The sequence below is a fragment of the Lepisma saccharinum genome, chromosome 14 (genome assembly GCF_977018435.1).
Source record: "Lepisma saccharinum chromosome 14, izLepSacc3.1, whole genome shotgun sequence".
NCBI lineage: Eukaryota > Metazoa > Arthropoda > Insecta > Zygentoma > Lepismatidae > Lepisma > Lepisma saccharinum.
In genome coordinates this window covers 55,410,259-55,425,446 of record NC_139242.1, presented here as the reverse complement: position 1 = coordinate 55,425,446, position 15,188 = coordinate 55,410,259, and the positions used below count along the sequence as shown (strand labels likewise).

Sequence of the window (15,188 nt, the reverse complement as noted above, 5' to 3'; positions counted from 1 at the left end):
TCGAAAATGCACTTGCCCAGAAGAAACTTTCGTGGTGTATTTGAAAGTTGCTCCAATTTCAAAATTGTGGAAAGCGTGGTTCCAGTACAATTCATGACCGGATAACTTTTCTTTAAAAAAAAATAACAATTTAAAAACGAAAAATGCAACTGATTGCACAGAAATTGAACACTACCACCTTAAAAGACATTTATGAAATCCGTATTGATATATTTGTCTGCAAACTTTACTAATTGCTGAAGTCTATCATAACGAGAATTAAGAAAAAATATTTCATTATAAAAACAAGGGCAATACAATGATATAGCACAAATATCTATCTTGAAAGTTATAACCTCCCCTAAAAAAGCAGAAAACCGGTTTTTTTTCAATAGTAACACTTACTCTTTCTTTCTTTGTGAAAACGTGACTCAACACTTAAGCAGTCCAAAATATTCATGTCCACATCAACTGCACAGAGGGTAATTTCTAGTTTGTTTGTTTTTTACCGCAATTTTATATCTCACCATCTTCAAGCACGTGGAATGATTTCGCTAAAATGCAATACCAGACCAGTCTCTCGAGGTATCTAGCTAAAATAAGACTTTAGTCCGAATATTCCAATTTGACGTCAGTTAGCGTGGTAGAAACATTGGTGACCTCTAGACCCACCTCGCAACCTTGTCAAGTAATCAATATTTCTAACTTTTTGATTCTGTAGCTCAAGTTTAAACTTCCTGCTATATAAGAAAACACTATTTTTGTCCATCATCTTGAAACGTGTTGGACGATTTAGTTTAATTGAAATACCAGGTGAATAATCTGGTGTTGTGGAAATTTCACTGTCATATAATATTTGATTCATCCCTCTTTCACTCTCTTTTGTACATATCATGATCATGACAAAGTTATTAAATTGTCAAGAGATGTTCCAACACTTCTGTGAATTTTTGAATTTTGTTCCTTCTGTCTCAGAAAGATGGTAAAGAGAGGTTTGAAATTTCTCAAATGGGCAAAAAGTGAAAATAAACATATCTGTTGAAAAAGTAACATACAACATTCAACATTGTGGTAGGAAAATGTCTTTCAAATTAATCCCGAGTCTATGTATCTAGGCATTTGTAGGAGATGATTGTTTAATTGAATTGATTTATTTTACTTTGCTTTTTGTGCCACTTTTGGCTAATTTTCGAAGATGGGGATCAGTGATGATATTGTTGAAGGACACTCACAAACAGGCTGGGATTCGAACCCGGGACCCCTGGCGTCGTATCGCGATGTGCCGGCGATAAAATGACACATGCACATACATATGTGTAGGATTTCATATTTTTAACAGTTAAGTTGAAACCCCATCCAGTACAGTGGATGGAATATCCAACAAAATTCCGTACATATTATTCTGCGAGGAAAACCAGTTTTTACTATTGGCCAGACAAGTATGTTTAGCTTCTATAAAAATGATTTGCCTGTATGATATGTGGTATGTAATATCATTTTGAACAGTTATATCACGATCTGTGCGCATATATTCTTTTCTCATGTGCATTTCGGTGATGTCAGGACAAATAGGTTATATAATTATCCTGATTCGACCATTTTGCATCCTCAAGGAATTAAACAGAAGATCCGCCTTTCCTTTTCTGAAGGTTGATCGAACGGTACTTCCAAGGCCGTCCATCCAGAGCAGCTCAGGAAAAAAAAAGACTCGACGCGGTTTGAGGTCTGTGAAGGTTGTTGCCAGGGAAGTTGGTAATCGTGAAATGAGAGCGGATTTCATACCTTTATTTTCTGGGCGGAAATTCGTTTATTGGAAGGAAGTCAGAAGAAAAACCTGTCGACGCTCCTGGGAGGTTATTACTTCTTAAATTTCCATAGTGAAGTGTTCTACTTGACATCTATTGTGTTCGTCGACTTAGGGTGGTTAAGAGACAACATTTCCCAAAACTTTCTTTCGTTTTCAAAAACCACGCCAATTCTGAAAATATAACTTAGGAGAATTGTCACATGAGTTATATATACTGATGTTTGAATTTTTATAATATATAAGAGGTTCTCAAGACAAAATATAAGAGAATATCATGCCGATCCAAAATTATGCAATTTTCTACTTTAAAAGATACGCTTTTACACCTGCTCAACTTTTCGCCTTTCTTGATAATTTGTTTTCAGAAAGTAATCGACACAGAGGTCAAATTAAACGTAATTATGAGACAAATACATAATTAAGCAAACAACATTCTCCATATTTTGGTAGTCCCGGGTTCGATACTCGGTGGAGACACATAGTGATTCGGATCCCACTTGAAACTGTAGGTCCAGTCCCGATTGGCTATGCATAAAGTGGACTTAAAACACCACATCAATCAATCAATTAAATTCATATGTTACTATAATGTATTCTTTGGTGATTGTAGCAGTATTTTATCTGCAAATCCGTAACAGACCGCCGTCTCTGTGGCCAAGCACGTGAAGTGGTCGATTTACGATATAGCTGTCGAAGTTCTGGGATGTGCATGGATTTTTCTTTCGTTCGTCCCCTCATCGATTCCGTCTAGGTATTAGACATTCTCATCCTCGCTCGTAACATAGCTAGATAGAAAAGTAACATGAAATAGGTTACTGCAGAGAAACAAATCCTTAAGTTTCCCGCAACACAGGACAATTACATGCAATGCGACTTTTTCACATCCTAGGCACACGGTGTTGCGTAATTTATTTTACGAGAAGGACTATAATTAAAATATATTATTTGACTTGGGAACAATTAATATATTTCCAATTTCTAACTTCAAAAATTATTATAATAACGCAAGTAGTATAAACCTAATTGATTGATGGATTGAGAAGGAACACTCACAATGAGCACTCATGCCAGACCGAAATTCGAACCCGTGACCCCTGGTGTCGTGCTAACCACTCGGTCACTATATAAACGTCATCGCAACTGTTCTCATTAAATTCTTTATATCTTGTATATTGCACGTAAAGTGTACAATTTGGTATCAATAATCTTCATTTTATGTTATTTTCATTGATTCATTCAATCCTAATATTTCTGTGAATCGATGCTATCTACGATTTAACTAGTAATAATAACTATTATTAATATCATGCACAGTAGCGGCGATTAGGAGAAGGCGAGGGGTGGCAGTTGCCCCCCTCCCCCACACACACTTTTTGCCACTTTCGCTCCCACAGTATGCTAAACCTTATCTACCAAGAGAAAGTAAACTGTACTTGCACCTCCCAGTTTTGTCACCTTGCACCCCCAGTTTTGTCATCTTACCCCCAAATTTTGGTACCTTGCCCCTACAGTTTTGGAACCCAACCGCCGCCACTGACCATACAGATAATAATTGTCGTTTAGTTTTTGTGATCGCGGATTTAAATTTTTCTTAGATAATGGGCGTGGTGATAACGTCACCGCCTTGAAATATAGGAGTTCCGGTTGAGGAAAATAGTGGTTCTGACTTCTGATAAAACTTTAAACTGTAGTTTCAGTCCCGCTTACCCTATCTGTGCATAAAGTGGGCTTTAAAAAAATCACATTCCTAGGATAAAGGGGGAAAATTGTGTGAAAAAAGGAATTTTCAGTCACTGATACTGGCTTCCGCTTGTTTAAAGTTACCTTGAGAAATTACTTATAAAGAAAATGGACACTTACAGACCATGCCTGTAATGCTTCCGTGGGTTTGAGAACTAGTGCTGCAAAATGATTGGAAACTAGCTTTGTTCAGATGTTGGTATTTACGGAAGGAATTTCTACTTTTCACTTAAACTGCCACATGTCGGTGGAGACATTAACTTGGTTATTTATTGTTCGCAGTGAATATTCTCTTATTTGAATTGTTTTTCATTGTAACCGAGAAGGACCTGCTGTCATACCGTTCTGTATACATGTGACACCAATCTATGATAAAATATTATCATATGAAGGATAGGCAGAGAAGAACAATTATTATTGTTATTGTTAGAAGATTTGTCATTTAGTGCAGTAGTGCAGTATTAAAACTGTATATTGTTAGAAGTTTGTGGAAATCGCTGAACAATACTATAATACTGCGTAGCAACTACGGAAATCAATCTAATTGTTGTAATTCCAAGGTTATACCAGTAATTTACTATTAGTAGACAAATGAAAGGATGAGGAGACAGGTGAGTGGAGAAGGTTACATAATTTAGAACTACATAATTTGTATTCATGTCCAGATATTATTAGAATAATTAAATCAAGAAGACTTAGGTGGGCAGGCCATGTGGCACGAATGGGAGAGGAACGAGGAGTTTACAGGATTCTTGTTGGGAAACCTGATGGTAAGAGACCTGTAGGAAGGCCAAGACGAAGATGGAGGGACAACGTTGAGATGGACCTAAGGGAAATCGGTAGGGATGGAAAAGAGTATATAGAACTTGCTCAAAATAGGGAAACATGGAAGGCCTGTGTTGCTGCAGCCATGAACCTTCGGGTTTAAGAAGGCTAGAGAGTTAGTTAGTTAGTTAGACAAATGAAAGTATTGGAAAACTGTGGCCGGCTTCTGGATATACAGCATGAAATTCGGGATATATTTACATGATTTATAGAACTTTCTCAAATGCTGTGGCACGACTTCCTGCTATAAGTTATGAAGCATTATCAGGTCAGGATAGTGTAGACGACCTTACCCGAATTCAAACGCCAATCAACATCAATTGCATCAAGGTAATATGAACAATTTATTTACTACTGTATCAATATTTTAAGGTAATACCTACGTCTCTATTTGCTTACCATTTTAATTACAACGTGGTTATCATTCTAACAGATACATATTTCATCTGCAACCTTCAATACTTTAGGTCTTTTGTACCACAGTCTACAATACACATACCAATCTGCCTGCTTTCGTTTCAAAGAGAAACCGCTCAAATGTTGAGCAAAAGGTGATAACTGTCCTTTTAGAATTCATTTCTTGTTGATGTGATTTATTCAGACATCATACACTGTTAAATTATCCCCTTGTCAATGTTAACTGAATAGCCTTACCTCCAGCAGTCATTACAAAGTAAATGATGCACATATTACCTTTGTAATTTTGAAGTTTAAATAAATATACATCTATACGGGACACGCCATATTCGTTTTTTGTGTTGTGTCTATTATTAGACAAGGAAACTGCAGTTAATTAATATCTCCAGGTTCCCACCGACCGTTATTTCAGAAGTGAATATTCCTCCACGGGGCCTTGGTTTTGCAACAAACAAGCGACTTTCGTCTTTCGCCTTATCATGAGAAGATCTAAACGGCCAAGGATTCCACAGCTAGACTTTGTTGTCAACAATGCGGCAGCTCCTCTCTCTTGTCAGGAAGTTACTTTTCCTGGAAATCACGCGGGAATCCAGCAATGCCAAGGACCGTCATTAGGGGTTTCCTTCTCAGACAGCTGATTCATTCTTTCAGTACCGTTTTCTTCTTCCGGTATGGTGGATGACCTACATCACAAACAACTAATAACAGAAAGGGTAAGATGAGTCCATATTTGAAACCATGAATCTTGCCTGATCATAGTTAGAAGAGATTCGAAGATTTCAACACTGGCGACTAGGATAGAACTTACGATATTACATCTCTATTATATACGCCTATATATTAAATGCAACTACGGCACGTAGCTTAGCTATATCACTATAAGTTTATGCTATTACATCCACATAAATAGAAAGTTGTAAGAGTTTAAATACTGACCAACCGTGCACAAAACGATTATTTTCCTTTACATCTGCCATATTTTTTATTTTCCTGGCAAAACAAAAAACAAAGTTACATCTACTTCTGCTGAGACAGAATATTGCTGCCCGAGAACACTAACTTCTACACCAAAAATACTTTCTCGTTTACTGCCGACCATGTAAATAGACGCTGGACAAAATGTAGCGAATGACTTGTATGTTTATAACTTGGTCATTGATATGCATTCGTGTACCAACTTGAAATCGTGTAATCCAAAGATTTGACCTTAATTCGAGTAGATCTGTTGATCTCAAGCGTTATTAGAATAACCAGGCCATGTTTGTGCAAGACGGTCCTTATCATGACTGGCAATCTGAACCGAAAAACCTTAATTAAAGATGATGAAACGAATCCTACAACTTCTCTTATTATGCATTCAAACAAAGGGAAGAACTCTTCAGGAAAACTAACAAGGAAAAAGGAACATTAACTTGTTCATCGTGTCCATTTGTTGTAGAGACCATTGTTTGTGTAACTTAAAGTGAAGGTTCACACATCTAGATTACTAGGTTAGCATTATGAGTTGTCATGGGAATATTTTCCGGCACAATTACTTGACAAAATGGAACAGTAGTAGCAGTAGCAGTTTATAATACGCCTTTGTCTTCTGAAGTATTTTTTGTACCTCATTCATTTGTTTAATGAACGTAGCATACTCTTGTGTGTTTTACAGTAATGTCACAAACAACGAACGTCCCAGATCTTACGGAAGCCAAAAAAGATAGCAAGGTTTTATATGGTCGTAAATCAGTGTCGTGGTCTTTTCGACAGAGCGAATCTTTCGTTCAACAAGAATGTATATAGGTAAAGTATAATTCTTCAGGGGTTGAACTCTTGGATACTGGGTTCGTATCCCAGGCAAGGCATGGACATACTTGTTCTTTTATCTGCTTCATCATCACCCGTTCATCCCGTATCAGATTAGCCTAGTGGTAGAAATACACGACTGAAAATATGTATGTTACATACAACCTTTTAAATCAGTTTCCACCTTGTTATAGGTTCATCAGCAAAACTATCGTAAACTCACATACACACAAACACACACACACACACACACACGCGCGCGCTCGCGCGCACGCACGCAAATACATATTTAGAGAGTGTGTGTGAGAGACTGGCAGTTTACGCGCCTACAAGTTAATTTCTGCCTTTAATGCTAAATTATAATCTTTTATTGCTCCTATCAAACCAGAACAGCTTCCTAGCTGTTGCAATTAAGTGCAATACAGGGGACTAACCGACAGAATACAATAACTTGTTTTTTAAGTATCCACCACTGGTTAGAGATGGTTCAGAAACATAGGCATGGCAAACCAAGGACAAACCGGAGCGTAAAGAATGATAGAAATAGAGCAATTCAGATCTTACTTGTAAAGTTTCACTGCAAGATATCAAACATTTTTTGCAAAAGTTCGAAATTTACATATTCATCTGCTTGAAACTTGAATCACGTAGAAAGATATAATTCTTCTTTTGTACATATAAAAGAACCAGGAATTTGGTTCAACTCAACTAGAAAAGAAGTTTCAAAATATAAAATATTCAGACTTTTCAGCATTTACTATTTCGGCATATGTTTTCATCTCTAGCTGTCACCGTGTTTATTTCTATTTATCTCACTGTCTTTAAGAATACAGTGTAGTGAAATAGTTCAATTAAAAATTACAGCTAGCTACAAACATATCTCTCCCATTTATTCCATATGCTAGAACCATTTAATATAAGCTAAATGTTTTCATAATATTTGCAATTTAGTCACAATACTTACCGAATGTGGTTTGAGGGTATCGACCACATGTGAAGAATGAGACACTATTTCAATGTTATATTGCAATTAGTCGCTTTACATCGAGCTATAACTTTATATTAGGAATCACGCCCGTATAGTTTACTGTGCAAAAGCAATCTAGGGACTGTCGCTTAGGTTAGGTTAGGTACCATACTGGTAAATTTAAAATGTGCAGATTGATTGTAACAATTGTGACATTTACACCACACTTGTGCTGTTAATTTCAGCAGCATACTCTATCTGGGTAAAAATGCATTTCTTATGACAATTTCTAACATGTTTTCATCCTGAACGAACAGCAAGTGGACAATACGAAGACCCATGCAAGAGTAAATATAAAACAGCACCTCACGAAGCACACTGTGACAAGTACTATGACTGCTACGAAGGACGCGCCGCACTATTCGACTGTCCTAACGGTCTGGTGTACATCGGCAAAGGGGGACGGAGCGGGCTGTTCGGCGTCTGCGACTACGAGTTCAATGTCGACTGCACCGACAGACCCAAGAGAAGTAAGTGGCGTATGGTAGCGTTCTCTTGTATAATTGTATATTATATTAATGGTCTCCTTTCTTCTCTTTCTCTGTCCTTTGTCTTCTGGAACAACCAGGATATGCACAAAAGAGGGATCAGGACGACCCTTGTAAGACAAAATACAGGCTCGTGCCAGATGCAACCTACTGCGATAGGTACTGGGAGTGTATAGGAGGTCAACCCGAGCTCTTTGACTGCCCCAATGGATTAGTGTACGCAGGAAAGAACCGAGGGGTGACAGAGGGCTGTGACTACCCCTGGAGAGGAAACTACTGCGAAGGAAAACAGCTTGCCAGTAAGTCCAAAAGACCTCTTGCAAATCGCCATGGATGTGTCTGACACCGTGCTTCAGAGCTTCCTCATTGCTATACGTTTCAAAACCTTTAACAGGCTTTCATATTGTTTTTCCACCCACTTTTGTACCATATTTCCCTTTCATTTCCAAATTACATATAGCCAATATTCAGGTGGAAGTGAAAGTATATTTTTAATTATGTATTATAATTTAGTTGGTTGTATTATAGTTGAAGAATTGAGAATTACTAACACTTATTAGTTGCAAATGCCTACTGACTTTACAAAATAGAAATAATCTGATAGAACAATATTATCAATTTGTCTGCTCGCTTCATTCAATGGGATGTCGCACGAAAAATTAGCATCCATTTATGTTGCCAATCAAATTCATTCTGGCTATAATATTACGTTCATACCAATAATTATTTTATTCACATACTAGTAGGATAGCATGTACATCATATCAAATTAAATTATATGAAGAAAATATTTAAAAGAAATAAGGTTGAAACAGATATAGATGTTTTTCCCCATTCTAAGTTATAGTATATAATTTCATTCTTTAATTTGTCCACTATTCTGCATAGAAGCTTATTATATTCACATACTTTCACGTAAAAATAATTTAGTTTCTATTTAACTTTTAACATTTACTTCATTAATTACATCTTTGATTTACCAAGTTTTGCCTAGTAGTAAACTATGAATATATCTTAGTGTTAATTACTTAACTGTTGCATGATACTAAATTAAATGGGTATTCAAAACTGATGTTTGTAAATAAGATTAACGATTAATTTATTTTGAATGTTTACTCAACACGACAAACACTAGAAGTTTCAAGTAGCAAATTTCTTTCTGATTCGGATTTTTTTTTAAATTGATAAGATACGTATAACTAGGGGAGATTTGCTTCTATCTTACTAATATTTGTAAAAATAAATATTTTCAATATTGTATACTTAATGCATAGGTGTAGACAAGAAATATGTAAAAAATTCCATATCAGTAGAGTAGACTAGATAATAGTAGGCCTGTAAGGTGACAAACAGTATATATTCTACGAATACAAGTATATTGTATTTCTTCTTACATATTCTATCCACGATGAATATTACAACAGTAAAAGTAAAATATTTCTATAAATCGAGGTATGTTGACTTTATATGTTTATCTATATGTAACATATAATGCTAATATACATGCTAAAAATTACAATATGGATATTTCTCATCCATTTTCTTCCATTTCACAACAATTACACTTTATATATGTAAACACAGTTCATGGAAATAATGTATATAAAATCTTCACACACAATCTATTTTTTATTGTTGTTTTTCTAATGCATTGCTTCATCCAATATTCTTTTTGTAAATATAAAATCAATTTGCTGTTCGAAACCTATCTTAAATGAAATGGTGATAAATAATGTTTGAATTATTCCTCGCACAGACCCGCCCATTTCTACTGAGCATTGTGATTGGCTTTACGGAATCTTTGGACACGAAACGTCTTGCACCAGGTACTGGACTTGTTGGAATGGCACAGCCACTGAACAGCTGTGTATTGGAGGACTTCTTTACAACGAGAATACCCACTCTTGCGATTGGCCAGAAAATGTAGAGGGCTGCCAGAAACATCGTATGTACACATAGCTATTATTTACTTCATGACATATGTGTAAAACATTTAATGTAGATCTTTAATTATCATGTGACTGATTTAGTTGCTACCGTATTGTGGTTAACAAGTTAATATTCATTTTTTCATCCTCACTCTGATATTGAGTAGAACATTTATTAATATAATATTCTGTTTCAGTTGTTTGATTTTATTCTAAATACACATTAGTGCAAATGCAAAAATATGTTCATATCAGAAAATTTAGTTCACTGTGGAAATTCAACGAACCGTTTTCCTCTAAAACATTGTCTAGGTATGATACTCGAAGCACAATTTCACATAACAATAATAAAATTACATTGTAAATGTATTTTTGAAGTGAACCATTAAAACTTCACTTTGATTTACATGTAATTTGGTATTTTAATGCTTGAGAAATACGATAATCCTGTCATCAGTATGTTAAAAGAAGCCTCAACAATCTTTTTGTGCAATATTTTATATTTTGGCATTAAAATGTACATTTCTTGCATTCATGTTTTTTAGACAAATTAAGCACCTATACTGTGAAAAGTAATTCGTTGTTTTACATTATTGTATAAATACGGATTCGAAATATATTTTAAACGTCCATACTTTGCGAGGGCGCATAAATTATTATTAAATAAATTTAAATAAACGAACAATGATAGTTAATTAGGAAATAAAGTAGCAGGATCTAAAAAATAGGGTAACACAATGAAAATATCGGATACGATATCAATGCAGTTGATTTAATAAATCTTGCACACTTAAGCAAACTGATCAGAAAATTTCTCCTAAAAAGTTAACTCAGTGGAAAGCGGACTTAACATTTCGCAGAAATTGTTAATGTAGCTCTGCAAAATGAAATTTAATACACAATCAATAATTCTGAACGTAAAGTATCCCACAAAAAATATTGTGATGGTAAAAAGAAATAATTAGCACACAATTTTTTCCATTCTCAAGTATGGAGGAAGAAGGAAACAAGGTACCCTAATTACAAGTAGTATTTCACTAGATAGAAAAGACAGGCAATGTTTTTACATGTTGGTTAATTAATTAGTTGCATAAAAATATAATGGTCATGCACCATACCCAGTTCGGAAATGATTTCATAGTAAAGGCTCAGGATGTCAGGATGGGGGTTACAGTACACTAAATCGGCTTGCCAAAACTTCAGATACGTATTAAGCTCATCAAACAGATCTGTACTCAGTGTGATTCGATATCATTTCTACTTATAGAGTATTTACACTCAAGTTCTCACCAAGTGAAAAATCTTGGTTTCACAATCAGTGTAAACTTCCAAGTCATACATATGTGTGTGTGTGTCTTAATCATACATGCCTACATTTATAATCGACAAATATATTTCTTTGCACAAAACATCGAATACTCATCATGCAATATTGTGTAGGTTAATGAAAGTAAGTATATAAAATAAGTAAAAGATGTAGAAAAAGAGTTAAATTGTACGTATTAGTCAGCAGCTACTCTTATTGGTCATCGACATTTCATCAATAAACATTTTTTTTCATGTGCGTCGAAATTTACGTAGCTATAATTATGCAAATTATTTTACAAACACTGATAGCGGAAGGAAGATAAATTAATAGTTTTCTTATTGAAAGAATATCTTGAAAGAAAGAACTATATAAATGGTATGTTTAGTGAACATTAACACTTACAGAATATTGGATATTCATATTACTGACCTCTCTCACAATTGCTCTCACAATACTCTGCTGTTCTTAATGCTTGTTTAGGCGGATAAGTAATAATGCAATAATTAAAAACCATAAACAACGTCACAACATTATTTCTTATATGTGCTAAAATATCATACCAAAGAAGATACAGTTTTTAACATTGTAATATAAAGTTGACATAATTATTTCATTCTGAGGAAAAGACGCCACGTCATTTTTCTTCCAACTTCCATTAAAGCCTAGCAATATTATACATTGTTTAAGATTGATTGATTTGGTTCGATTTTCTGCCACTTTTGACCAATCGCCAAGATGAGAATGAGTGATGAAATTGATGAAGAGACACATGCCCAGGCCGAGACTCGACTTGGGACAATGTTTAAGAGATGAAATTGTTATGAAACGATTTAATGAATAATTATAAAAGTATTTAAGGAACGTTAATGGAATACACACACACACACACACACACAGACACAATTTACAAACAAATATTTTTTTTCTTCAGTATAAAACACTGAATGTGTACACTGACAAACATTATTGTTGAAAGCTACTTAACACTCAATCCATTCCAACTTAATACATGCACTTGTGCGATGGTGAACTAATTGTACACATTTTAATGGGACCATCTTATCTAGGAGGTAATGTGCATGCAAGCCAGGCAAAATTTAACATGAAATGGGTTGCAAATAATTCTCAATGTGACATTGCTTCAAATTTCTTCAATCATATCCACCTATACAATGCCTACATCCTTGGCGGAGTGGTTAACGCAGCGAGCTACAACCAGGATTCCCGTTTTCGAATACCGGTCTGGGCATGAGTGCATTTCATCATATTCTCATATTCGCTATTAACTAAAAGTGGCAGAAAAGTGAAGTAAATCAATTATATTCACCTATGGATAATTACGCTTGCATGTATCCTAGTCCATGTACTTTTCCGTTGTCTGATAATTACAGATTATAATCTGTGTACATTCCAACAATACTTCTAGCAATTGATATCAAATGTAAGGGTTTCGCCGTGTGAAAACCATCTTATGCACATGCGTTTAAATCAAATATTTGTGTCGGTATTTAAATTTCTGTCGAATAGTTGTACTTTGTTTCAGTAATTGCATATTTTTCTTACTAGAAATGGTAAAATTAAATGACTAATATGGTAAGTTTAGAACGTTTTAGTCTAGAACATGCTTACTCTATTTTTTGGTCAATGCCTGTCAATGGTACTTGATCATGACTTCCGAATTCTTTGGTTATAAGGGTAAGGGCACTTGACATAAAGTTGTTTTCTTTAATGGTAATGAACTGAAATGTGGTTGGCCTAATATTAACACAAAATTTTTCATATATGTCCAGCACTCTGCAATGACGACCCCAACGGCAATGTCCCTCTTGGAAAGTCCTGCAACCGTTACTGGCAATGCCAAGGAGGCTACCCTCGACTTCAACGCTGCCCGGCCATGCTGGTTTTCGACAGAAAGTCCCTGAGGTGCGTGGTCCCACCGACCGAAGACTGCGAGGTCCCCACCACCCCAGCCCCGCCACTGGAGGAGGAAGAAGAGAACATCCCTCAGAACCTGAGACCGCGACCCCAGGGTGACGGCCGACCGCGACCATTCCCAGGCAACGACAACAGAGGCCAGCAGGGAGGCGGTGACCTCAACATTCCACAAGGAGCCCTCCCAATCAACCTCAGAAATAGGCCCAGAAATTGAGGTGTGATATTACACCTATAGACTTGTTGACGCGTTACAAGGAAATGTTCGCTGAACATTTGTTTTACAATGGAGAGACACTTCTATAGAGGCTCAGTTCCCTTGAAAAAAAAATATATTATCCCATCTTTCGACTGTAAGAACAGAATGTAGAGTGCTAAGATTCAGTGACACAGTGGCAGTGAACATATTTATCTATATTACTACATTCTCCATGTATCAAAGTAATTTTAAAGCATATATTTAATATTTTATTAAACAGGTTGTTATTTTAAAGTCTTTAGATATTTCCTTAGCATTCTGAGCTAATACGTTCAGTAATTGGTTACAATTTTGTCTCCAGATATCAGCATGTTAATAGAGCAACGAAAGCTGTACTGACACTAGAATAAAGTCTTCTTTTGCCTTACGTGTAGAAACTAATATTTCTACTATTTATAAACAGATATTGTATTTAAATTCACAGGGAAAGGTCTAATATATCTGCAGTTGTTGAATAGTAAAGAAATGGTGAAAAGATGAGGAATGGTAAAATGGCTGACACATACCTTGTTTGCGTGTTGTGGAAGTAGTTACTGCATAAATGGAACTAGCGTTTGACCACCAGTTTTACAATCATGTATTAATGTTTACAACACCTCTACACCGAAATCTTAATCTGCTCTTCTATGAAATACTCCAAATTGATTTTAATGAACATGTAATGATCACATCCTGCTGATGTAATCCCTTTTGTATCTTTATAATTTTTACTTTGTACTAAGAATGTAAATTTTTATATTAAATGTATAAATATATACATAAAATGTGTTTTTTTCTCCTTGTATATCGTTTACTTTAGTAGGTTTTTCTAATGTAGAATACAGATGGTCATTTTTCAATTTTCTCAAAGAACTTCGCAACATGGAATTTTCTGTCCTAATTCTTTCTTCACTTGAGAGATCAGGACTGGGCCTACAGTTTAAAGTGGGGTCCGAATCACTGTACAACATGCCTCCACCTAGGCCCCTTTCTTTAAAAGGTAACAGCTTTACCGCTATGCCATTGGGGAGTCCCACTACATTTAACTGTATGATTAAATGTCTTACTGTACTTTGAGAGGTGTCGAACATATACCCAGGTATGGAAGTTACTGTTAAAGCATAGCAGGAATTCATGAAACAAGTGAAGAAATAAATAAAAGTGTGATAAAGTCAAGGGGATGTGTGGGATGAGAAAGTAAAGACAATAGAAAAATATAAAATAATGATATTAGCAGAAAACGAGAAAGATAAAAATGTAGTGAAGCGAACGATGAAGACTCGAAAAGGTAAAAAAAATAATGATGAAAAAGCATGTAAGAGACGAGAATAGAAATTGAATATGAGAGAGGAATGGAAGATGATCAAAAGATATGTAAATATCCCTATAGATTGATTGATTGATTTGGTGTTTTAAGTCCACTTTATGCACAGTAAGTCTAATCGGGACTGGACCTACAGTTTAAAGTGGGATCCGAACCACTTGTGTTTCCACCGGGTATCGAACCCGGGACCCCTTTATTACAAGGCAACGACCCACCACTGCGCCATTGGGGTAAGGGGTATAAGGAGTAATTTTCTTCGTGGGAGTTTCCTGGGCTCGGTATACGTAAATCATGTGGGGTTCGATTTCTGATAAGGCTCTAAGTTCGGATTTTCCTGATTATCGTCTGTGCATTAAATCAATTTTCACCACAAGTTTCTTGCCAAT

At 35.6% G+C, this 15,188-nt stretch overlaps 1 protein-coding gene across 2 annotated transcripts in view; it reads left to right on the top strand.

Annotated features, from left to right (window-relative positions):
- Positions 1-14,257, top strand: part of LOC145998905 (protein obstructor-E-like) — a 28,868-nt gene extending 14,611 nt beyond the window's left edge. The window contains exons 2-4 of one of the 2 annotated variants that reach the window (XM_083135651.1): positions 7,841-8,053; positions 9,828-10,016; positions 13,099-14,257. In XM_083135651.1, coding sequence (XP_082991777.1) covers positions 7,841-8,053; positions 9,828-10,016; positions 13,099-13,457 — 761 coding nt within the window. In that variant the 3' untranslated portion in view covers positions 13,458-14,257. Of the gene's footprint in view, positions 1-7,840; positions 8,054-8,151; positions 8,371-9,827; positions 10,017-13,098 lie in introns of both variants that reach the window. The other variant, XM_083135650.1, reaches the window with a different exon arrangement.
- Positions 14,258-15,188: the final 931 nt, after the last annotated feature.